Raw genomic sequence first — 25548 nt, 5'->3', positions numbered from 1 at the left:
AGAAGGTTAAATATCATATGGCTTCTCATACAAGAAACCCAAAATGTAAGTAAAAAGCAAAATAAAAAAGATGGTAAGAAACAAAAAGGAAGACTTTGTAGAGATGGAAAGGGGACCTGGGGATAAGGAAGAAGTAGGAGAGTGGAAGGGGAAATTAAAATGATTATGATATTTAAGATGTATCTTTGAAAAAGAATCAAGAAAAAAAATTTAATCAAATTAAAAAGATATATTAGTGTATAAAATCATTATATATTAATGTCACAAGATCATTATATGACAAATACTAATTTTTAAAAATTTTTAAATGATTAGGATACATATATGTATCATTACCATGGTGAACATAATTATGTATTGCAACATATACTAGTAAATTTGTTTTAAAAGACTACATTTCAAGGGGAAGAATATGTTTCCCTAGACCAGATAAAGCTCCAGAGGCTCCAGTCCACTATGGCAGAAGACAGATCCTAAAAGAACAGACTGATTCAAATGGCCACCACACAAACAACAGGACACAGTTCCAGGGTCCTACTGTGAGAATGCACTGCCCATTTTACCGTGAAGACAACATGTATGTAAGGAACACAGCCTACTTCCTAGTACATCACTATAGATAGTGTCTCATTAGGACCACCATGGAAATTTTCAATTATTATTGAATGCTCTACATTAAAAACAAAAGTCTTAAATTCTAAAAACATTAACAACTTGAACACAAATGTAACCAATAAAAAAGAAGCTTAATTAAGCTATAATTTCTATTTAACTTTCACTTGTACATTTTAAAGTCCAATTAAGAATAATCTTACTGTTCTAGAATCTGAGAATGGATTATATTCATCAAGTCCTGGTGGAACATTTCTTGTCACCTGTGTAACTGATGGATCCTGTAATAAAATTTGAAAGAAAAAAAGATTACTTACCCTTTAAGATACATATTTTATATTTACATAACATTTTCTTTATCTATTCTTTTGGTCACCCAGCAAAGCTAACAGAGGAAAACAATAGGAGATTACCAGATGTACTCAGTCCCATTTCAGAAAAGGTGAAATTTAAACCTACGATTCTCATACCCTCAAAAATATTAGGTTAAATGCAAATCAGCCACTAGTTATTCTACAGAGATTGAAAGAAGGCAGCCTTCTAATAAGCTGCACAGAGCAACTGCACAAGAGCATCTAAATAACTGTTGAGTGAACCCATTTTCTTTCCTATGGGCTCTACAAAAGAGGTCATGCACTTTCTATAACTTCTCCAGTTTTCTCAATTCAGACTGAAGTATCATGTTTCAAAGTCATATACAGCCAGCATCTAGAGCATTCAAGATTAAGTGCCCCTCACTTGTTTTATTCTGCTCCAATTTCTCTGCTTGACTTTTCCCACATGATCCTAGAGTGTCTCTTTATTTTCCCAAGTATAATACATCAGCACACCATGCTAGCTTTTCAAATCTTGTAATATTGAACTTTCATAAAATAAGTCATAAAATCCTAGACCTTTATCTCTTTTGATTATGAATGTACAACACAAATATAATGAATATCTAAGCAAAATCAACTATGTAATTCATGTGAAAAGTGTTTTACCAACTGTGATGTGCTCTTACAGATCTTCCAAGTAAGAATCAAATAAAACACAGATTGCTGCAACACACCCCTGAGTTTCTGATTCAGTAGACCTGGTGTAGAGCCTGAAAAAAACCTGTATTTCCATCAACTGCCCAGGTAATACTGCTTCTGCTAATCTGGAAATCGCTGTTCTGTACTTACACTGTACTTTCTTCAATCCACTTCCTCAACTTAATCATCAGTTAACTTTCAAAATTTCAAACCTAATGTTGTCATTCTCCTCCTCCAATCCCTTTCCTCTGTCCACCTATGTCACATTTTTAGAGACTCTCCACTAACTCTAAAATAAAGTACATATTTCTCAACATGAAACACAAAGCTAGTCCACGCCACACCTAGTCTGCCAATCTCGTTAACTCCCTCACATCACCCCCAGTATGGCATACTTTTCCCCTGCCAAGTGAAACAAATTACTACAGAAGGAGCCTTGAACTTGGCTAAAAGCAAGTGGTAAGGATGAATGGGAAAGTACTAAATAAAAACTCTATGCCTATTCCACAATAAAATGAGAAGAAAGGAATGAAATCATTCTGTCACTCCCTGGATTTCCCCTCTCATTTCCCTAAACCTGTAAGATGCAAGGAGATTATAAAGAGGGGATGCATGCCTCAGAAAGAAAATTAACAACACTCTTTTAATCAAATTTTTTAACGTGCATTGCTAAAGTTAAGCTGATATATTAAAAGGGGGGGGGTTTCAGAGAGAAGCAGAGACCTATATCAAATCCTAATTGTCAGATGGTCCAGCTGCAGTTTTGATACCAGCCCTCACCATTACCCATGAAACTAGAAACCCAACAGCCCTCAGACACCACTATCTGCTTGCTTCTTCGAGCTGATCCTCATACTCTTACGTGAAGGTTTAATCTAGCAATCTTTCCTCTTCCTTAAACATTGACTCTAAGTATTACTTTATCCACTAAGCAATGATTTTCTCATAACCTCCCTCTTACCCAGTCACTCTACCCCAACCCCCTGGTATTTATCTCCATTAGCATTTATTTCATTGAACCATGATTTTCATGAAAGTCTGCTTTACCCAAATTAGATTCTGACTTCTCTGAATCAAGAAACAGGTCTTCTGTTTTTCTGTTCTTTAAATCATACATGCCTGGTGACACCATTTCATCACTCTTCAAGATAGTACCAGCAATAATAACCACAAAATATTTTCCAAAAAAAGGCATAAATAATGAAGACCATTCAAAACATATAAATGAAAACACATCTAATCTCATTCATTAGAAGAGAAATAGTAATTAAAACTATACTGATATAGGGCTGGAGATTTAGCTCAGTGCATAAGTGCCTGCTTGGCAAGCATAAGATCATGAATCTGATGCCCAGTACCAAAAAAAACAACTATACTGATATAATCACATCTCTTATCTATCAGATTAGTAAAACATTCACAAGTCTTACATACTCTTGAGAAAGCTAAAAGGAAACAAATTCTAATGCACTGTTAAGAGAAATGAATACTATTATGATGTGAATTTATTAATTTGCATTTATCCTTTGAAATCACAATCACACTACTCGGAATCTATTCCACAGGTATATTTCATAGATATACTGTGAAAATACACCCTGTAAAGCAAAAAACTAAAAACAACCTAAATATCAAGATGAGAAGCAACATCTACCTGACAAAGTATTGCAATCTGTTATGCAGCTGGTAAAATGGTATAAAGAAATATATACAAGGTGTAATTAAAAATAGTGAATGTACCAAAAAATCTTTAGCACAGTAAGAGATACACTGCCACTAATCCCCCTCAAAAATTTTCCCTCTTCCTTTGAATACATTTATCCCATTGTTCTTGCCACTTTCTGAAGCAGTTCTGTAAGTCCTCTTTCACGTCTTTAGTTGTGTTACAATGACTCATATCCATGTCCTGGGTTGACTGAAAAGATTTACCGTTCATGATCACTTTGACTTTAAGGAAGCGCCAAGTCACAGCTGATGGATCCAGTCGATGAGGACACACCATAAAGTTTTTAGGTGCCTGCTATTACGGCTTATGTCCTGATGTTCTTGCAAAGCCTCATGGGGTCATAGGTGGAGCTTTTCACAGGTAACTGGATATGATGTTGGGATTAAGGGTGCCCTACCATGGGTGTGGGTGGCATCAATCAATAGGCGTCAGCCTGTGCAGAATATAAAGGCAGCTTCTGCCACTTCATTGCTGATACTCACTGCTTCTCTGCTTGCTGGCTTCTGCCTGACCTGCTGGCCATGGACCATTTCTCCTCTACAATGTTCCCTGGCATGTCGCCCTGCCTTGGAGCCAGCAGACTATGAGCTAAAACCTCTACAAATGGTGAGCTGAAATAAACTAATTTAATTTTAGGTGCTCAGTATTTTGTTGATAATTAAAAAGAGAAAATCAACTAACACAACCTGCCATTCTGTTGGATATCACTGTAGTAGCATTCAGTAATTTTTTTATCACATCTATCTTGTAAAAACTCAAAGAGGAACTTTCAGAACTGCTTCAGAAAGTGGCAAGAACAATGGGACACACGTGCTTGAAGCAAGGGAGATTACTCTTAAGGAGATTAATGGTAATGTGTCTTACTGTAATAATTTTTTATTCAGACATTCACTATACTATATTTCTATCATACTTCATACACTGCTACAGAATGAAGAGATCCAGAATATTGTAAATAAGAGGTTACTTTCTAAGAGGGAAGATAATAAATCTGTATATACTTACTTATATTTTTAGAAAAAAAGAATAAGCCAAACACTAATAACAATGATTACTTGCAGGAAAGAAGAAAACAGTGAAGAGAAAGAGGATGAGCTTGAAAGTTAGACTTCTTTCAATCTCCCTGTTTGAGTGCTTTTACTCTGGAACCTCAAAATGTTTTTCAGTAATACAGAATAAAATTAATTCAAAAAGAAAAAAAAAGTAAAACATAAGGTCAGCAAGATGCAGATGCTTTAACTAACACTCATGTCTTCACACCCATCCTCTCAATGTTAGAGAAATACAATGGGCCCCTGCTCTCATTTTTCAAATTTACACAGCCATTATCTCACATAAAATTCACTTCAAATTCTTAAGAAACAAGTAAGTAATAAGGTGTGGCTTAGTATGAAAGAGATCTTAGAATGAAATCACTCTTTAAATTTTCTATTTTCATCTACTATATTCAATATGTACTTGGTTCCATCTATATAATCCAGGCTGCAGTTAACTGGTAACCTGACAAAATCATTTTTCAAGCAAACCAAACTTACTTTGAGTCCATCTGAAATCTCTTCTAGTGTAGTATGTATTAGATGACAAAGCAGTAGACTATGTATAAAATATGCCAAGAACCAGACCACATTTAGGAAGAAGAGCTAATCTCTCTGAATTGTTACCTAATTAAAATAGTTTTAAATTCATTTAATGATTTTAAATTAGTTTAACATTATAAAGAGTGCTAAAGAAGCCCTAAATCCTCTAAACTGGGAGAAACCAATAAAGTTGAAGGTTTAAAAGGAATGTTCTTTTAATATCCAAATAAATAGCTGATATTTCTTATATTATTTTCAATCTTTGCTGATATCCTTCCTAGGAGACTGCACAGTTCTATTATTCAGAGAAAAAAGTTGTAGTCTTAAGGGCAGGAAGCTTTCTCAAGGTCAGTCAGTAAATCTGAAATGAAGCATGCAATGAAGGCCATCCAAAGTCACAAGGAAATGCCACAGTATGAGATGGTGGTGCTTTGGTTCAGGCTATGAAGAGAGGGTGTCTGGGAGGCAGTGGATTCTATGTCAACAGACCTCCTGCGCAGGTACAATGTACATAACTTCTATAGCCAAGGCCCACACCAGCTGGTGTAAATAACTTACATAACCAAGGCTGTTACTGACACATGGCCACCTTGGTGTATTTTGGTATAAATACAGACTAAGTAACCAAGAATTGGTATAAGAAGAGGGACTGTAAGTGGCCAAGGACTGCTGCGAAGACTGGTCTTGTTACGGTGCCGAGGACTGCTTTGAACACACAATATAGCCCCAAGAGCACACAGTATAGCCCCAAGAGCAGCTGAATACAAGTGGACTCTGACTAAGCAGCTGAATAAAAGATGTTTAACCCAGTCCACAGCTCTGCATCTCTTCTTTGGATCTCATCACTTGGATCTCAAGTGATCCTCCCAGTATGAACTGGTGTATGAACAAATGTTGGTACACATTTTTCTACCGTATACACTAAAAAAACTTGTAGTTGGGCAGACTCACATATGCTGAGGCAAGACAATCAGGGGCTTAAACCCCATCAGGGCAATTTAGTAATTTAGTGCAACGCTGTCTCATAAAAATTTAAAAGAGGGGGCTGGATGTTTAGCTCAGCGGTGTAAGTGCCTGCTTGGCAAATGTGAATTCGTGAATTTGATCCCGGCCACCAAAAAAAAAAAAAAAAAAAAAAAAGATTAAAAGAGTTGGAGATGTAGTCCAGTGTGAAGGTCCTGGATTCCATCAGCAGCATCACAAAGAAGATTTTTTTAAAATTTGCCACAATAAAAATTCTAACAAGAGAAGACACTGCCTGACTTGATTACTATATAAATTCCAATACTCTGGAGGAAATGTTTTTCTTGCTCTTCAACACAGCAAAATGAAAATCGTTTCAACTGATAACTAGGTTTATTCTAGGGTAGGAATATTCTAGGGTATTCACACATCAGTGTACACTGGAGGGACCTGGAGGGCTTGCTAAACTCCAGATGGTAAGCCCCATTCTGTGTACTTTGTTTTTAATTCAGCAGGTCTGAGGAAGCTGGCTGAGAATATGTATTTCTAATATGGAATGCTTCTGAGATCATCTTATTTTATCAATTTAAAGCAAAGTATTAGTGTCTTGTATTTTATTAACTTTTAAATAGCAAGTAAAGACATTCTTTAGAGTTTAGGTACTAACTACGCATAGGTATCAATACTATACCTTTACTTTATTAATTAAGCAATGGATATTTTTCCAACACTTTAGTAATGCCACTTAACTTCATAGCTATATTTCATTAAAACACAAGATCATGACAAAAAAAGTATTTTTTAAATAAAAATAAGTGAAATTTCATAGCTAGCATAATTAATTTCTGTTGCATTTTTAATCTTAGTTTCTTTACCAAACTCTCCAGGTTAGAGCACCCTCACTGCATTTTAAGTGATCTCCTATACTGCCAGTGTGGAGAACCTATGGCAGTTGTACTACAGTGGGCATGAAGAACCCTCTCTGTTTCCATGCAAGCCAAGTTACCCCAGCATCACCCCAGCAGTCAAGCATTGGATTACAGTACACAAAAGCATGCCAAATACAAACTTTTAACTTTCAGTAAAAAGCTATTTGTAGGGGCTGGGGATTTAGCTCAGTGGCATAAGCGCCTGCCTTGCAAGAGTGTAATCGTGAGTTCGATCCCTGGTACCGATAAAAATGAAAAAAGACAAATAAATAAATAAAGCTATTTGTTTCAGTGAAAGCTGTTACGATGTTTTTAAGACAAAAGATGTTAATGTATGAGTTGTTTCTTCTATGCTAAAACTTTAGTATTCAGGTTTAATTGTAGTGTTGGCACTTTGCAATGCAAACAAGTGGGTCTTGTGTTCTGGTTTGGGTATGTGGGTCTTGATACATCTCGCATCAAATCTGACAATGAGTGTCCCACATAACTTCAAAGATCCTAACCCAGCAGAATACTGTCACCTTCTGGCAGAAGCAGAGAAACTGACTTACTCCATGGGACTAAACAAGCTCAAATGTCTGCTTATTTCTTAAACCACGCTCAAGCTAAACAACAGTCTAGTCACATAAAAGCCTGCATTAATGATCATGTACAGTCATATATTATATTTTCACTTACTAGCACATCTGCTAACACATCACACATTTAAGTCTCAAGATTAGCACGCAAAACGGTGTGTCTTGGGTACTGTGCTGTTGGAAAAGGCACCCAGAGGAACCAGAAACTCCAGGCAGAAAATCTTAACCAAGTCACCTAAACTCTCTGTCTCCTCTTTAAAAGAGAAGAAATTTGATACTCACCCTGGTCAACTGCAGCTCTAATACTTATGCTGGTTGTATGTCTTGACTGTTTGGCAAACTGACTACCTGTATTCAAATATCAGTTCTACTACTAAGAAAATACAAACTCTGAACAAGGCATTTAATACTTTGGAGTTTTTGAAAATCAGTAAGTGTCATTTGGTTCTGAGCTTCCACATGTGAAATGCCTGGCACAGTTCCTGCCCACCGAAAATGTTCCATGAATGATAATAAGGCTGTTCTCATAATTAACACCAAGAAGTTAGGGGTCAAGCAAAAAAGCTCTCTACTTATGATTAACTGAGAATTTTACAAAGTGTAACCTACCAAGTAAATAGGCCAAAAAGGCCACCATAGCTGACTTCTACAGAAAACTGGATGGATGCAATTCTTCATACAAGTTTGTATCATGTGACCCCATAACCTTAATTACAAGTGAAATCTGTGCCAAAGGAAAATATTTTGGGATCTGAATGTGAGGATGCCTGGCAGATTCCAACAGAAGAGACAGTACTAACCAATCCAATTAGAGCTTACTGTTTGAGGAAACTCAGTATGAGACACACAAATTGGTCATTAGTAGCAACAGTGGAAGCAGATACCAACCATGGTAAAAAGACAAGAAGAAGCTAAGTCATAATAAGGTGACCAGAAAAGGAAGTTGCAGGTACAGCATATGAAAGGAAAGGCAGGAATTCACAGAATTGCCAGAGAGCTGACCGGCAGGCCCAGGAAACACTGCCACAGCTCTGGTGTTTTAGTGTGTAAGAGCACAGGAGTTGTTCTCACCGTCCTGCAGCTCCTCAGAAGGGCCTTCCTGGCCTAGAAAAGGAGGAAATACAGGAAAAGCAGAGGAAAAGGAGGATAGCAGAGGTCAATCTTCACTTCAATTACACAGCTCAATGTTTATAAATACTGATTGCATCTGAAAATAACTTCCAATGCCGGGGGTAGGGGGCTGTACAAATCCCTGTAAACTCCCAGGAACTGACTGTGGTGGACTATCTCCCCTCCCCCAAGAATCCTTACAATACACTTTCTCACCTGAGGTGTGTCACCCTGCTGTAACATCAGGACAGGTGGGAGCAATTCTCTTTGCAATTTTGTATTCCATTAGAACTATCTAAAAGTTCAGTGCCATGAATACATTTGAGTGAAATCTGTTCTAAGAGATTCTAATAAGCACAAATACTTATTCAAGCTTAGAATACATCGTGATCCCTAAAATACCTCCTGGTTTACAACTGCTGTTAATTGCAGTTTATTTTAATTCTAGTTTGCTTTTTCTATTTTCCTTCCTCTTCCAACTTAAAAAATAAAAGGAGAATACAAAGAGAATTTTCATTTTTATCCTTTTTCTTTTTCAATATTAGATATTCCCTGTAGTTTAAAACTGTAGCTCAATGGCAGTGAGCTTGCCTAAATATCCCTGTAGTTCCAAAGTTTGTATCAACCTGACAAAGGCCATCTGGAAAAAAACAAAATGCCTTCTTCGGAGCTACGGAGCTAAGGCTCATCTTTCTCCCACCTTTCCTTAGGACTACCCTATATCCTTTTATTTGATATTTGGACGGCCTCTTTTCACCAGGATACAACACATCTCTCAAGTCTTCATTATCTTTTTTAAGGAGGACATAACAAAACAGGTCAGAACAGAACAATTTAAGCAACATAGTGTTTCACCACAAGAGGACCCAACATAACAGTAGCTACCACAGTGTCTCTTTCCTTGAAATATTTGAGTATACTTTCATACACTATAGTATCAAACATAACAAGACAGTATAAAATCATTCAAGAGAATTAAAGTGTTACAGGGTATTCAGAACCAACTAACAGAAAACAAACAATAGTTACTATATTATCTCCTTGTCCATAAAAAATTTTGTTTATACTATCACACATAATAGAATCCAATAAGATACAACATGATAAAACCGATGGAGTCAGAAGAACAAAAGCTTGGTAGGACTTCAAAACAAGATTATATTAAATCAGCACTAGCTATTATAATGTCTTGTTTTCTTCAAAATAGCTGTTCATACCATCACAGATAATAAAATCAAACAACCCAGAATTTAACTTTTCCAACTAATGAATGAGAACATTATAAGACTTCAAAGCAATATAATAGGGAATCATGATTTACTTTTATGTATTCTTACCATTTCTTACACTAGGGAGACTATTCGGTATTTATACATGTGAGTTTGATTTATTTCACTTATTTATCTTTAAAATGCACTCAAAGAGAAACAAAACCATTGATTCTACCATGCTTCACCCTCAGGCTACTCTCAGGTTCCTTCCTCCCTTCCAATTCACTTCTCTCTTTCCCTATCCCTCATTCCAGACTTAACTGCCAGTATTGACCACTTGCAAACTGCTACAGTCTCCCACTGTCCTGTCCTCCATCCCTGGACAATGTACTCTTTATAATGAGTCCAAATGAGCTCTTCAAAATGCAAGCCTATTTATGTCACACCTGCAGATATGACTACTGTGAAGTGGACATATTTGAGACCTTCAAAAATTTAAAACAAACTGCGAATAGACAACGAGCAACTGGTAAAATCATTTATGGGGTAGAAAATGCAAAGATGGGTAAATTCTCAGTGTTTACATGCTGGGGAGTGGAGACAAATGCTAGATTGGCAAGAACTGTTAGCATTCTTATATCTTACATACCTTACATTATGGTATCCAACTCCCATCTACTGTTAAAATAAGAGAAAAATTCTAAGATGTCTCAAATTTAATTATAAAGACTTGAGGTGGAAGGGAGGAAAAATAAAATGAATCAGTTAACAGCTCTGGGCCAAACCAATAGAAACTACTTCACATCCCTGAGTGCTGCTGCAATTTGCTCAAACCTCAGACAGCCACCTTGGCATCCTGCATGCAACCCTACCAATCCAAAAGCAACAGGTACTTCTTATAGGATGCCCTCCTAACCCAAAACGTTCCCCACCTTCACATCATCCTGCCCTTCTTCTCTACAGACAATAAAGGCTGACCACAAACAATTTACGTGTTCCTTCTCTAATACTATAAAAACACTGTTGGCTTATAGGACTAATGGACATACTTCCAAATACTATACAGCCCAGTGGCAGCAAACCCACAGCATGCAGGCGACAGTAGGCATGCAAAGCCCTTTCTGCTGGCACATAAGTCAAGTCACCACAGCATCATCCCAGCAACCAAGCATCAATAACAGCACATACAAGGGCAACGCTGGCACTTAGCGATAAATAAATGGCTTTTGGGAACTCAGTCTCTAAAAGATTTGCCATAACTGATACAGCTTTATCTCTTGTTGCTGACAGCTGCAAAAATTTTGCCCTGGGTATGGACCCCCCGGGACTTCAGGGGTCACTAAACCTAAGCCAGGTGTGGTGGCACAGAACTTAATCCCAGTACTTGAGGAGGCTGAGGCAGGAGGACTGCCATAAGTTCAAAACCAGCCTGAGCCATATAGTAAGATACTGTGGGGGGAGGGGAGGAAGACACAAAAAAGCCTACAAAGGTCCCTCAGTTTTAAGAGTTTTGATTTAACGGGGCTGGGGATTTAGCTCTGCGGCATAAGCGCCTGCTTTGCAAGCAGGCAGTCGTGAGTTTGATCCCCAGTACCGATACAACGGAAAAAGACAAAAAAGAGTTTTGATTTAACATAATACATTTTGTTCATGTAGACCTGTGCTGCACAATTTCATTGTCATTAGTCACATGTAGCTCTTGAAATCCAACTGATCCAGTTAAGATGTGCTGAAAGTATAAAATACACCAGATTTTCCATTTCAAAGATTTAAAACATACTAAAGCAATGAATGTCCTTCTAGTCCAAGTTCTGCCATTACTGAGCAAACTTAGAAAAGTTAACCTATGTTAACTTCCCTGTCTAGAAATGAGGGGTAAGATAATAACAACACACACGCCTTCTGCCTCAGATGCTGCATTTCAGAGATCACAGGCTGCAATGTGAGAAATTTTTGTCTTTCCAGACAGTGTAGGCAGCATCAGCTCGAAAAGTTTTGTTCTGCAACATGAGAAATGAGCTATTTCTTTTTCTTGACCAAAAAAGCAGTCATCACACATTATGTTTCCCAGTTGACGGGTGGTTACTTTGATACCAGTAGCTCATTTTCGTAGCTCCAATGACTATTACAGTGTCTGGATGACTTTAGTAGCTCCATCTATGTTTGCTAAATAAATAACCTAATCCTGCTCCACTGAAAAAGTATAATCTTTGGGAAAAACTGAATTGAGACTTTCTTAATCTCTACTGCACTCACAATAGTTAGTCAAAATTTTAAATAACTCTAAGGACTTCTTAAACTGGCAAATTCTCTGCTTTATGTATAATGGCTGATAAAAATGAGGAACATGCTTTATTTGCCATTGTTCTAATAAGCCACTGAGTCCACTCCATGTACAATGATCATGTAACTATGACATACATACGATGGTCTATTGCCAGAAAAATTAGATGATCCACTGGCAAGTGATAGGAGACACTACTGAAGTAAAGGGATTCTGTTACCCCAAATTTCATATTCTATGTTACAGCCCCAATAGCATCTTAGCTATTACATGGAGACTCATCAGGAAGATAATGTTTAAAGCCAGGCACAGTGCCATGCATTTGCTGAGGCAGAAGGATCACTTGAAGCCAGCCTGAACAACAAAACAAGACCAAGACTCAAAAAGAGGAGGAGGGAAAAGGACCAGGGATATAGCTCAGTGGCACAGTGCTTGCCTGGCAAGTGTGAGGTCATGAGTTTGATTCCCAGTACCTGTCCGCCAAAAAAGAGAGAGAACAAGAGAGAAAAAAATAAGCAGCAGCCTAAATAAGAAAGTCACAAGCAACCAAACAAAATTAGTAGGGCAAAGAACTGGAAATATAGATACCAAAATTTTTACTTGTCATAAATCCTTAACAAATATTTTAAAATTTAGACAAGCAGCACTTCTCACTATAGGCAAAAATTAGCTCAGAATTAATCAAAGCCCTAGTACACACATTAAAACTATACAGCATTTAGAAAAAAACCACCGATGTGAATCTTTGTCACCCACGGTTAGGCAAGTTTCTTGTATATAACACCAGGAGCATAAGCAACAAAAGAAAAAACAGATCACTGGACTTAATCAAAATTAAAAATTTTCACACTGTGAATAATACACCAAGAAAGTAAAACTACAACCCACAGAACTGTAAAACATTTTTTCAAATCATGTATCTAAGTGAATTGTGTTTAGAATATATAAACAATTCTTACAACTCCACAATAAGACAAATAAAAGTTTAAAAATAGGCAATGAATATAAAGAAGTATTTCTTTAAAAGGATAAACAGATGGCCAATAAGCACATAGAAAGATGCTCAACACTGTCAGCAACCACAGAAGTATAAATCAAAACTGTAATGGATGCCACTTCAGACCCACTAGGATGGCTAGAATAAAAAGGCAAGCATCAGATATGAAGAAAACTAGAATCCTCTCATACTCTGAGGTAATGTAAAGTGGTGCAACCATTCTGGAAAATAGTTTGGCAATTACCACACAACCTACCAAATCCACTCCCAGACACATGCTGAAAAGAATCGAGGCCCATGTTCATCAAAAAACTTGTACAGTGGGGCTGGCGATTTAGCTCAGTGGCATAAGTGCCTTCCTTTCAAACAGGCAGTCATGAGTTTGATCCCTGGTACTGATAAAAAAAAAAAAAAAAAACTTACACAGAAACACAGAAGCATTATTCTTAGCCAAAAAAGGGGGGTGTACACAAGTATACCTTCCCCATGAACAAAGAATATGCAGTACAATACACCCATATCACCCATATGATGGGCTTTGTCAATATTGATGACCGAACACAGGACCTTCACATTGAGCTCCATCCCAAGTATTCCTTTTATTCCTTTCTCTTCCTTCCTTTTTCTTTCTTTCTCCTTGCCTTCTTTCCTTTCATTTTTCTTCCATCCTCCCTTCCTTGCTTTGTATTTTGAGACAGTTTCACTAAATTGCTAAATTCCCCAGGCTGACCTCACACTTATGATCCTCCTGCCTCAGTTTCCTGGAGTGCTGGGATTACAGACATTCATCACAACACCAATAAAAAGAAATGAAATCCTGACACATGCTACAATGTAGGGAGCAGCGCAACAGCCCCACTGCTGCCTCCCCACCTCTCCCTCCTATGGGCACATAATGTGCCTGCCTACATTAACCATAGTCCTCTCCTGCTTACGTCACATACCTGGAGGTGACGATGACCCATCAGTACCCACCCCGTAACCTCTTCCTGTCCCACCAGCCCACCCTTGGCCCATAAAGGATGCGACCACTTCCTCAATAAACAAGACTTGATTGGACTCCTCATCTTTTCTTTTTAAATATTTTATTTAAAAGGAAAAAGAGAAAAAAAAGCAAAACAAAACAAAACAGTGTAAGGGTCCAAGTCAAACATATCAAGACTGTGTAACACCATTCAAGTGGATGAAAGCATTGTAGAGTATTTAGAACCAGCTAACAGAAAAAATGATCAATGGTTTCTATATTATCTCTTTGCCTATAACAATTTTTGTTTATACCACCACATACTATAAAACGCAGCAAGTTACATGATAAAATCAATGGAGACAGAAGAGCCATAGTTTGGTGCAGGTTTAAGACAAGATGGTATTAAATCAGCACTAGCTATTACTATGTCTTATTTTCTTCAATGTAGCTGTTCACTGCATCACAGGACATAATATGAAACAGCCCAGAAAAAAGCAATTCCAATTAATGAGTGAAAATTTTATAAGGCTTCAAGGCCACATAATGGGGAATCATGGTTATCACATACTTTTATACATTTGAAGCATTTCCTACACTAGGGAAACTATTCGGTGTTCACAGATGTGAGTTTGATTTAGTTCACTTATGAGTATGGTTTCAAGCTGCGCCCATTTATTGATAAATACCTCAGTGTGATCCTTCTTTATAGCTGAGTAGTACTCCATTGTATAGAAATACCACAACTTTTTAATCCATTCCTCAGTTGATGGACATTTGGGTTGTTTCCAAGATCTGGCAATTACAAATTGTGCTGCTATAAACATAGGTGCGCATATATCACTGTGGTGTGATGCTTTCAGTTATTCTGGGAAGATGCCTAGAAGTGGAATAGCTGGAATAAATGGGACTTCCAATCCCAGCTTTTTGAGAAATCGCCAGACTGACCTCCACAAAGGTTGTACTAGTCTATACTCCCACCAACAGTGTAGGAGAGTTCCTTTTTCCCCACAGCCTCTCCAGCACTTGTTGTTGTTGGTTTTCTTGATCCTGGCCATCCTTTCAGGAGTGAGATGGAAGCTCAATGTGGTTTTAATTTGCATTTCCCTAATAACCAATGATGATGAACATTTTTTCATGTATTTATTTGCCATGTGAATTTCTTCCTCTGAGAAGTGTGTATTCATCTCAGATGCCCATTTTTGGATTGGGTCTTTGAATTTTGGGGGTCTGATTTTTTTTAATTCTTTATATATTTTAGACAAAATTCCTTTGTCTGAGGGGGAGCTCACTAAGATCTTTTCCCAATTTGTGAGTTTTCTTTTCACTATGCTGGAGATTTTTTTTTACTTACAGAAACTTTTTAATAAGAGGTGGTCCCAGTTATCGATTCTGGGAAGTATTTCCCGTGTGGTTTGTCCCAGTTATTGATTCTGGGAAGTATTTCCCGTCCTGTTCATGAATTCGCTACCTACCCCTATGTCTTCAAGGTTTCTACCCAATTTATCTTCCAATAGATTTAGTGTTTCTGATTTACTATACAGATCTTTGATCCATTTAGATTTTAATTTAGTACATGGTGATAGGCTTGGGCCGAGTTTTAGTTTTTGGCAAGTGGAGAGCCAGTTTTTCCAACACCATTTATTAAAAAGACTGTCATTTTTCCAGTGAACCTGCTTGGCTCCTTTATCAAAGATAAGGTGGTTGAGTGTGTTTGTAGTTGTGGTTGTGTCTTCTAATCTATTCCATTGATCTTCGGCTCTGTTTTGATTCCAATACCATGTTGATTTTACCACTGTTGCTTTGCACTATAACTTCAAGTCAGGGATTGTGATGCCTCCTGCCTTGCCTTTGTTGCTTAGAATTGCCTTTGATATTCTAGGTCTCTTCTGGTTCCAGATGAACCTTAGGAGTGATTTCTCTAGATCTATAAGGTATGTTGATGGTATTTTTATTGGGATTGCATTGAATCTGTATAACAGTTTTGGGAGAATAGCCATTTTCACAATTTTTATTCTTCCTATCCATGAACATGGGATGTCTTTCCATTTTCTGAGATCATTTTCAATTTCTTCCTTCAGTGTATAATTTTCCGTGTATAGGTCTTTCACTTCTTACGTAAGAGTAATTCCTAAATATTTCATTTTTTTTGCTTGCTAGTGTGAAGAGTGTGGCTTCTCTTATTTCTCTCTCTGTGATTTTGTTGTTAGTGTATAAGAATGCTATTGATTTCTGAGTATTGATTTTTGTATCCAGCTATATTACTGAATTTATTTATTATATCTAAGAGTCTTTCAATGGAGTTTAAGGGTCTTCTATGTAGAGTATCATGTCATCTGCAAATAATGACAATTTAACATCTTCTTTTCCTAACTTTACCCCTTTTATTTTTCTCTCTTGTCTAACTGCTCTGGCTAGTACTTCCAGTACTATATTAAATAGGAGAGGTGATAAAGGACATCCTTGTCTTGTGCCTGATTTTAAAGTAAAGGCTTTCAATTTTTGGCCATTTAGCATGATACTGGCTGTTGGTTTGTTGTAGACAGCTTTTATTATATTGAGGTAAAGACCATCAATTCCAATTTTCTGTAAAGTTCTTATCATGAATGAATGTTGGACCTTATCGAAGGCTTTTTTCTGTATCTATGGAAATGATCATGTGATTCTTACTTTTAGCTTTATTGATATGGTGGATTACATTTATTGATTTACGTATGTTGAACCATCCCTGCATGCCTGCGATGAATCCCACTTGGTCATGGTGTATAATCTTCTTGATGATTTGCTGCATCCCATTTGCCAATATTTTATTGAGGATGTTTGCATCTGTGTTCATTAGGGAGATTGGTCTGTAGTTCTCTATTTCGGTTGGGTCTTTCCCAGGTTTTGGTACTAGAGTAATATTTGCTTCCAGGAATGACTTGGGAAGGATTGCTTCCCTTTCAATTTCATTGAAGACTTTGAGGAGTGTCGGTATTAGGTCTTGTTTGTATTTCTTGTAGAATTCTGGAGTGAATCCGTCTGGGCCTGGGCTCTTCTTTGTAGGCAAGGAATTAATTACATGTTCAATTTCACTGATAGAGATTGGGTTATTCAACAGTTTTACATCCTCTTGATGTACTTCATATGCTTCTAAGAATCTTTCTATTTCTTCTGTGTTATCAAACTTTTGAGAGTAGAGGTTTTTGAAATAGGTGTTGATGGTCTTCTGTATTTCTATTGCGTCTGTAGTGATTTCACCTTTTTCATTTCTTATTGCATGAATTTGAGCTTTTTCTTCCCTTTTTTAAATAAGGTTGGCTAGGGGCTTATCGATTTTATTTATTCTTTCAAAGAACCAACTCTTTGATTCGTTGATTCTTTGGATTGTTTTCTTAGTCTCTATTGCATTGACTTCTGCTCTGATTTTTATAATTTCCTCTCTTCTTTTGGCTTTGGGCTTGACTTGCTCTTCTTTTTGTAGCTGTTTGAAGTGTAGCATCAGGTTATTTATTAGTATTTGTTCTGTTTTCCTGATGTGGGAACTCAGTGCAATAAATTTTCCTCTGAGGACAGCTTTCATTACATCCCATAGATTCCAGTAAGTTATATCTGTATTTTCATTTGTTTGTAGATATTGCTTAATTTCTTTTTTAATTTCCTCTGTGACCCACTGATTACTCAGGAGTGTGTTATTCAGTTTCCATGTGTTTGTGGGATTTTTGCAGTATCTTTTATCGTTAATTACTAATTTCATGGCGCTATGGTCCGATAGCATGCAAGGGATAATTTCAACTCTTTTGCATTTATTTAAATATGTTCTGTGAGTTAATATATGGTCTATTTTAGAGAATGACCCATGTACTGCTGAGAAGAATGTGTATTCTGTTGTTGTTGGGCGAAATACTCTGTATATGTCTATTAAGTCCATTTGCTCACAGGTGCAATTCAGTTCTTTTATTTCTTTGTTGATTTCCTGTTTGGTTGATCTGTCCATTGGTGTCAATGGTGTGTTAAGATCTCCTGTCAGAATTGTGTTACTGCTGACCTGGTTTTTCATTTCTGTTAGTACTTGTTTTATATAACTGGGTGCTCTGGAGTTTGGTGCATATATATTTAAGATAGTTATCTCTTCCTCTTGGAGTTTTCCCGTAACCAGTATGTAGTGACCTTCTTTATTCTTTCTAATCATTATTGGCTTGAAGTTGACTTTGTCTGCAAACAGAATAGCTACCCCCGCTTTTTGGGGGGGGGGGTTACTGTTGCATGGAGTGTTGTTTTCCATCCTTTGACTTTGAGTCTGTGAGTATCCTTTTGAGTTAGCTGGGTTTCTTGTAGACAGCATATGGTTGGATTTTGTTTCTTGATGATTCTGCCAGTCTGTTTCTTTTAATTGGTGTATTGAGACCATTTACATTAATAATAAGAACTGTTATAAACTGGTTTATTGTTGACATATTATCTTTCTGCTGTTGCATGTTTAGCTTTCTGCTCTGTTCAACTGTCTGCTTTGTTTAGTGGTTTTTTCCTAAATGTACCTAGGCTGTCTTTCAGTATTCTTTGCAGGGTTGGCTTGGTGATCATGAAGTTTTTCAGCTGATGTTTGTCATGGAAGTATCTTATTTCTCCATCAAATTTGAAGGACAGTTTTGCAGGGTACATCAGCCTAGGTTGGAAATCATTTTCCTTTAGGATCTGAAATACATCACTCCATGCTCTTCTTGACTTTATTGTTTGTGCTGAGAAGTCTGCTGTAATTTTGATAGGTTTTCCTTTATAGGTGATCTGTCTTTTCTCCCTGACAGCCTTTAATATTCTATTCTTTTGTTCAATTTCTGAGATGGTCTTTATTTTATGTCTGGGTGTAGATTTATTTTGGTTGTGACTATTTGGAGATCTATATGCTTCACTGATCTTGATATCAGTTTCCAATGTCATGTTTGGGAAATTTTCAGCTATTACTTCTCTAAATACCCTCTTGACATCCTTTATGTTGTCCTCTTCCTTTTCATTTATCCCTATCAACCTTATGTGGTTTCTCTTTGCGTCATCCTGTAGGTGTTGAATTGTTATTTCCTGATTTCTTGTTATTTTTAAAAGATCTTTTCTTTCCTGTTCACTTGTTGCAATCTTGTCTTCGAGGTCTGAGATTCTATCTTCACATTCATTGAGGCGGTTTTTACAACTTTCAATGGAGTTTTTGATTTCCTGTATATCTCTTTGCATCTGTTTTATGTATTCTGTTTGTTTCTTATATTGTTCATCCAGGGATTCTTTTTGTTTAGTTCCTCTAATTTTTTAACTGCCTCTTCTTTAGCTATATTTAGCATCTGCTTCATTTCTTTTATCAATTCTTCTTTCATCTGAGAGAATATTTCTAGTTTGAATTACTTTAAGGCTTCCCATACTTGCTTCTTTATTTCAGTTACCATTATTTCAGGTATTTCAGTCATGTGGCATGTGTTTTCTTCTATGCACATGGCTCCTGGGCTTTCTTGGGATGGGCTGGATATTTGAGATTGCATTTTGGACTTTCGTTTTGTCATTTTCCTGTATTTGTGAGCTTCAAGTGTTGTTCCAGGTGTGGGAGAGAGATCCACCAGCCTGGGATGGGGTACCCTGCGATGGCCCCACTCACTGGAACCAGCAGGGAACTATGGCCTGCTCCTCAGGCCAGGAAGAGTGTCTCCTCAGGCTGCACGGAGCTCCCAGCCACCGCTGCTACAGTCTCTGAACTGGCCTGGTCCCTGGGTCCGGTGGGGAACCGGCCTGGGTCCCCAGGTCAGGGAGAAAGTTCCCGCAGGCTGGGCGGAGCTCCCGGCCGCAGCTGCTACAGTCTCTGAACTGGCCTGGTCCCCGGGTCCGGTGGGGAACTGGCCTGGGTCCCCAGGTCAGGGCAAAAGTTCCCACAGGCTGGGTGGAGCTCCCAGCCACCGCTGTTACTCTCACCCTTCCAGCTTGGTCTCTGGTCCGGTGGGGAGCCAGTCTGGTCCCCCAAGTCAGGGAGAAAGTTCCCACAGGCTGGGCGGAGCTCCCAGTCGCAGCTGCTACAGTCTCTGAACTTGGACTCCTCATCTTGTCTCCATCTCTCTTTGTCTTCCACCCTGTTGTATTCATCCCCATTCCCCCTCCAGGTATATACCCCACGGATTGATCTGCGGGCCGGATCAAGTGGCGCCCAACGTGGGGGCTCCTGGCATGGGGCAGCTAACGAGGGAGCCGTTCAAGAATGCTGGCTAAAAGTGACAGCAAACTGAATCAAGGACTGAGGCCTGTGCAGACGACTGCCCGATGTGCTGCCCGAGTCACAGTGAGTGAACAACAACCCCATTCCCTTTCCCCGACATGGGTCAAGCATTGAGCGAACATGAAATATTCATGGGAGGTCTTAGCAAGGCATTGAAGACAAGAGGGGTAAGGGTTAGAACAAAAGAATTGTTGCAGTATTTTCAGTTTATCCATAAAGTTTGCCCTTGGTTCCCCCTAGAGGGCTCTATAGATACCAAAAAGTGGGAAAGAGTAGGAGATGCATTAAAGGATTACTATTGGGTCTTTGGCCCTGAAAAGGTCCCAGTTATAGCCTTCGCATACTGGAACCTAATCTCAGAGCTACTTACACAGCGCTGCCGAGACCCTCAAATTGATAAAACAATCACCCAAGGTGAAGTAGCTTTACGCTCTTCCACTTTGTCAACATCACTCCCTTCAGGAGACAAGTCTAAATCTTCTTGTCCCTCCAGTGAGTCAAATGATATGTTAAAAAATCCCCAAGAAGGCGGCCTGCCACCATCTGAGCCCCTACCACCCGAAGCCCACCACAACTCTCTATCTAAAATGGCGCTTGCCTCACTTCCGCCACAACAGGGTGGGCCCCTCCCCAAAATGGCGCTTCCGGTGACAGAAACAAACATACCTCCCAAAGATGGTGCCGCACAGCCGCAAGACGGCATGGGTGCCACGCCGCTAGCTCCACAAGTCATTAGGACTCATACACCATTCACAGTGGCAGCTTTAAAAAAATTAAAGACAGTGGTTGCCCAATATGGCCTTACAGCTGCTTTAGTCTTGCTGTTTTAAATTCTCTGGCTGACGGCTGGCTCACACCTACAGATTGACAAAGATTGGCCCAAGTGATTTTATCGGGTGGGGATAATCTTTTGTAAAAATCAGAATATACAAAAAATTGCAAAGAGACTACCAGGCGCAATACACAAGCCGGAAATGGGTGGGACCTTAATATGTTAATAGTGGAAGATGCCTATGCATACAGAGAAGCTCAAAAGGAGTTTAATCCAGCACCTTTCGCTCAAATTCAAACAGCAGCTACTCAAGCATGGAAAAAGCTGCCTACAAAAGATAATATGAGCTCCTCTCTCACTAGCATTAAGCAAGGCCCAGATAAACCCTTTTCAGAATTTGTCAATTGTTTGATTACTGCTGCTAACAGAACCTTGGGCCACGCTGATGCAGGCACTGATTTTATTAAACAGCTAGCTTTTAAAAACGCCAACACCGCCTGCCAGGCCGCTATCAGACCTCATAAAAATAAAACAGACCTAACAGGATATATACACCTTTGCTGTCACATTGGAACTGCTTGTCAGCAAGGCCTTTCTATGGCTGCTGCCTTACAAGGGTTTACAGTTAAACAGTTCTTATCTCAAAAACATAAACGAAACTGTTTTATCTGTAGAGAGACTGGTCATTTTACAAAAAAGACTCCAGAGATAGAGATTCCAATGTCAATTACTTTGATTCATTTAACTGATCAGAGTGATATTAGTCTGGTCTCTTGAGTTTAATTTCAGCATATATAAGGATGGGGACAGCTGCTGAGAAAAAAAATGAGAGATACCACATTGGTTGTTATTGTCTTCCCCAATGTCAGATCTTAAAAACCTGAGGAGCCTTCATCATCCTGTGGTGGTTTGATTAGTTCTATAATATGCAGTGTGTATTTAATGTACATAAAGAGGAGGCCATCCAAAAATATTCTATCTCACGCCTTATTCATCCTTAATTTTTTAAATTTGGATGCTTCTGGACAGTCAACAGACATGCGTTTTTGGCATAATGAAACACAAAAGCAATTGCTTCTGTACTATGGAGAGATCCCTCTCGTGATCCACATAATTTTACCTGTAGACCTTCCCAATCATTTCTAGTCCAGCCATTAATAACACCCAACATATCCATGACCTGCCTACAGGGCTCTCTCCAAAATGATTCTACCCTTATAGATATGGGCCATCTCCTGTCCACCACCTGTGTTCAATCTGCCAATCATACAGGCCCCCTGTGCCCCCTGACAGGACACATTTTTGTCTGGGGTAATAATAGGGCCTATACCTATATTCCAGCCAACTGGACAGGTGCATAACTGCTTCCCTCCTGCTCAACATAGATATTGTCTCAGGTGACCAACCTGTCCCGGTGCCAACACTTGATTACACTGCTGGCCGCCAAAAACGAGTGGTAACACTGATCCCGCTTTTGGTGGGAATGGGCGTCAATGGCGCTGTAGCCACGGGTACTGCTGGCCTCGCCATTGCCTTAGATAAATATGCTGATCTGTCCAACCAGTTGTCTGAAGATTTTCAAGCCTTATCCGTTACGATAAAAACTCTCCAAAACCAATTAGACTCACTGGCAGAGGTCGTCTTACAAAACAGATGAGGGCTAGACCTGCTCATGGCAGAGCAGGGGGGAAATCTGTCTTGCCTTCCAGGAAAAATGTTGCTTCTATGTCAATCAGTCCGGTGTTATGTGAGGCAAGCTCCAAGAAATAGAAGAACTTCAATAGTGATGACAACAAATGGCTGCTAATTCCTTCTCCTCGATGTGGGGGGGACTTTTCCCTTACCTAGTGCCCCTTTTGGGTCCCCTAGCTGCCCTGTTGCTTCTCCTCTTTGTGGGTCCTTGTATTTTTCAGGGTATTATGATGCTCATTAATAACCGGATAGACGCATTTATGGCAAAGCCCATTCAGGTACACTATCACCAGCTGGAGATGGCAGATCAACAAACCTACTGGGAAGGAATTCTCACTAGTAGCCCATATGACAACCTAGCCTAACCGCACTGGGGCAAAGGACAGGCAGCCAGAGATGGGCAACTAGGACATACATGTTACACCACTGGCCGCCTAAGACAGGCACAGGACCAACTGCTGTCCTGCAAGCCCATGATGGGTAAGGCCCGGTTGGGTTCATGTAATGAAGTCCTTAACTAAGACAGACGCTGTCCTCACAGGGCCTGCCATACTCCTGATTAAATAATATAGAAAGGGAGGAGATGTAGGGAGTGGCGCGACAGCCCCATTGCTGCCTCCCCACCTCTCCCTCCTATGGGCACATAATGCGCCTGCCTACATTAACCATAATCCTCTCCGGCTTACGTCACATACCCGGAGGTGACGATGACCCAACAGAAACCATCCCGTAGCCTCTTCCTGTCCCACCAGCCGGCCCTTGGCCCATAAAGGATGCAACCACTTCCTCAATAAACAAGACTTGATTGGACTCCTCATCTTGTCTCCATCTCTCTTTGTCTCCCACCCTGTTGTATTCATCCCCGTTCCCCCTCCAGGAATATACCCCACAGATTGATCCACGGGCCGGATCACCACAACATAAAAGAACCTCAAACATATGTGAAACAAGTCAGTCACAGATGCAACTGAGTCCACTGATATGAAATGTGCAGAAAGTGTATCATTTGTCACGTATGCCTGGTAAAGTCCAGGAAAACATGGAATAACTGCTAATAGATATGGGGTTTCTCTGTGGGGTGATGGAAATGCTCTTATTTGTATGGTGGAACTGCATAGCTATGTATGTATTAAAAACTACTGGAGGGTAGGGAATTTTGCAGCTTCCTGTTGCACTGGACTAGCTCGGTGGGTCTTGAACCGGCCTGCACTGGTCTCACCACTCCCTGCCATCCTTGGCAGACTCTGGAGTCCTGGCTCTGCCAGTGCCATTGGTTCCAGAGGCTGGGAGGCCTGGAGTGAGTGTCCCCGCACCATCTCCCAAAACCAGCTAGTTTGGGATCCTCACTCGGCCCCAGACAGGGAACTTTGTGGCTTCCTATTGCACTGGACCAGCTCAGCAGGTCTTGAGCCAGCCTGCACCACCCCCGGTGACCCTCTCTCAATCCGGGGAACTGGGCAGCCAGAGTCCCAAGAGCTGAGGGTATAGAAGAGAATTTTCAACAGGACCTCGAGAAGCCTTGGAATAACACTTGAAACACAGAAATTTAGGAAAATGACAAAACGAAAGACCAAATTAGAATCTCAAAACTCCAGCCCATCTCAAGAAACCTTAGGAGCTATGTACATAGAAGAAAATATATGCCATACATCTGAAATATCAGACATAATAGCAACTGAAATAAACAAGCAACTACGGGAAGCTTTAAAGGAATTCAAACTAGAAAGAATCTCCCAGGTAAAAGAAAAAATGATAAAAGAAATGAAAGAGATGCTGAACATATATAAAGAAGACAGTTAAAAAATTGGTGGATCTAAACAACAAGATAGAATCCCTGGATGAACAATATACTAAACAAATAGAATACATAAAGCATATGCAAAGAGATATACAGGAAATCAAAATTTCCATTGAAAGTTGTAAAAACTGCCTCAATAAAAGTAAAGATAGAATTTCAAACCTCGAAAACAAGATTGCAGCTAGTGAACAGGAAAGGAAAGATCTTTTAAAAATAACAAGGAATAAAAAAATAACAACTCAACAGCTGCAAGACGATGCAAAGAAAAACAACATACAATTAATAGGGTAAATGAAAAAGAAAGTGACAATATAAAGGATGTCAAGAGGATATTCAGAGAAGTAATAGCTAAAAATTCCCAAACGTGAGATTGGAAACTGGCAGGATCAGTGAAACATATAAAACTCCAAATAGGGGGCTGGTGCGCTGAGGGCATAGAAGTGCCTGCCTTGCAAGCAGGCAGTCGTGAGTTCGATCCCCGGTACTGGCAAAAACGAAAAAGACAACAAAAAAAATAAATAAATAAATAAAACTCCAAATACCCATAAATAAAATAAAACTACACCCAGACATATAATAATCACCATCCCAGAAATCAAACAAAAGAGCAGAATATTAAAACCTGTTAAGGAGAAAAGACAGATCACCTATAAATCAAAACCTATTAGAATCACCGCAGACTTCTCAGCACAAACAATAAAGTCTAGAAGAGCATGGAGTTAAGTATTTCAGAAAGGAAAATGATTTCCAACCTAGACAGATGTACCCTGCAAAACTGTCTTTCACAATGGATGGAGAAATAAGATATTTCCATGACAAAGAACAGCTGAAGAACTTCATGATCACCAAGCTAACCCTATAAAGAATACTGAAAGACAGTTTAGATACACTTAGGAAAAAAACCACTAAGCAAAGCAGAAAATTAAACAGAACAGAAAGATAAAGATGCAACAGCAGAAAGATAACATATCAACAATAAACAAATATGTAACAGTTATAACCATTAATGTAAATGGTCTCAACGCACCAATTAAAAGAAACAGACTGGCAGAAGGGATCAAGAAACAACTTCCAACCATATGCTGTCTGCAAG

The 25548-nt window shown here is 39.0% G+C and overlaps 1 protein-coding gene across 3 annotated transcripts in view; it reads right to left on the bottom strand.

Annotated features, from left to right (window-relative positions):
• Positions 1-25548, bottom strand: part of Scamp1 (secretory carrier membrane protein 1) — a 164404-nt gene that overhangs the window by 117477 nt on the left and 21379 nt on the right. For 2 of the 3 annotated variants that reach the window (XM_005001208.4, XM_003464387.5), the window contains one exon: positions 816-893. The exons of the other annotated variant lie outside the window; for it this stretch is intronic. In XM_005001208.4, coding sequence (XP_005001265.1) covers positions 816-893 — 78 coding nt within the window. The remainder of the gene's footprint in view (positions 1-815; positions 894-25548) is intronic. 3 annotated transcript variants of the gene reach the window in all.

Source organism: Cavia porcellus, unplaced genomic scaffold (genome assembly GCF_034190915.1).
Source record: "Cavia porcellus strain 051 isolate PalLab524CR breed Dunkin Hartley unplaced genomic scaffold, mCavPor4.1 scaffold_11, whole genome shotgun sequence".
NCBI lineage: Eukaryota > Metazoa > Chordata > Mammalia > Rodentia > Caviidae > Cavia > Cavia porcellus.
Note: the sequence above shows the minus strand (reverse complement) of the source record. Positions and strands in the feature narration are given on the sequence as shown.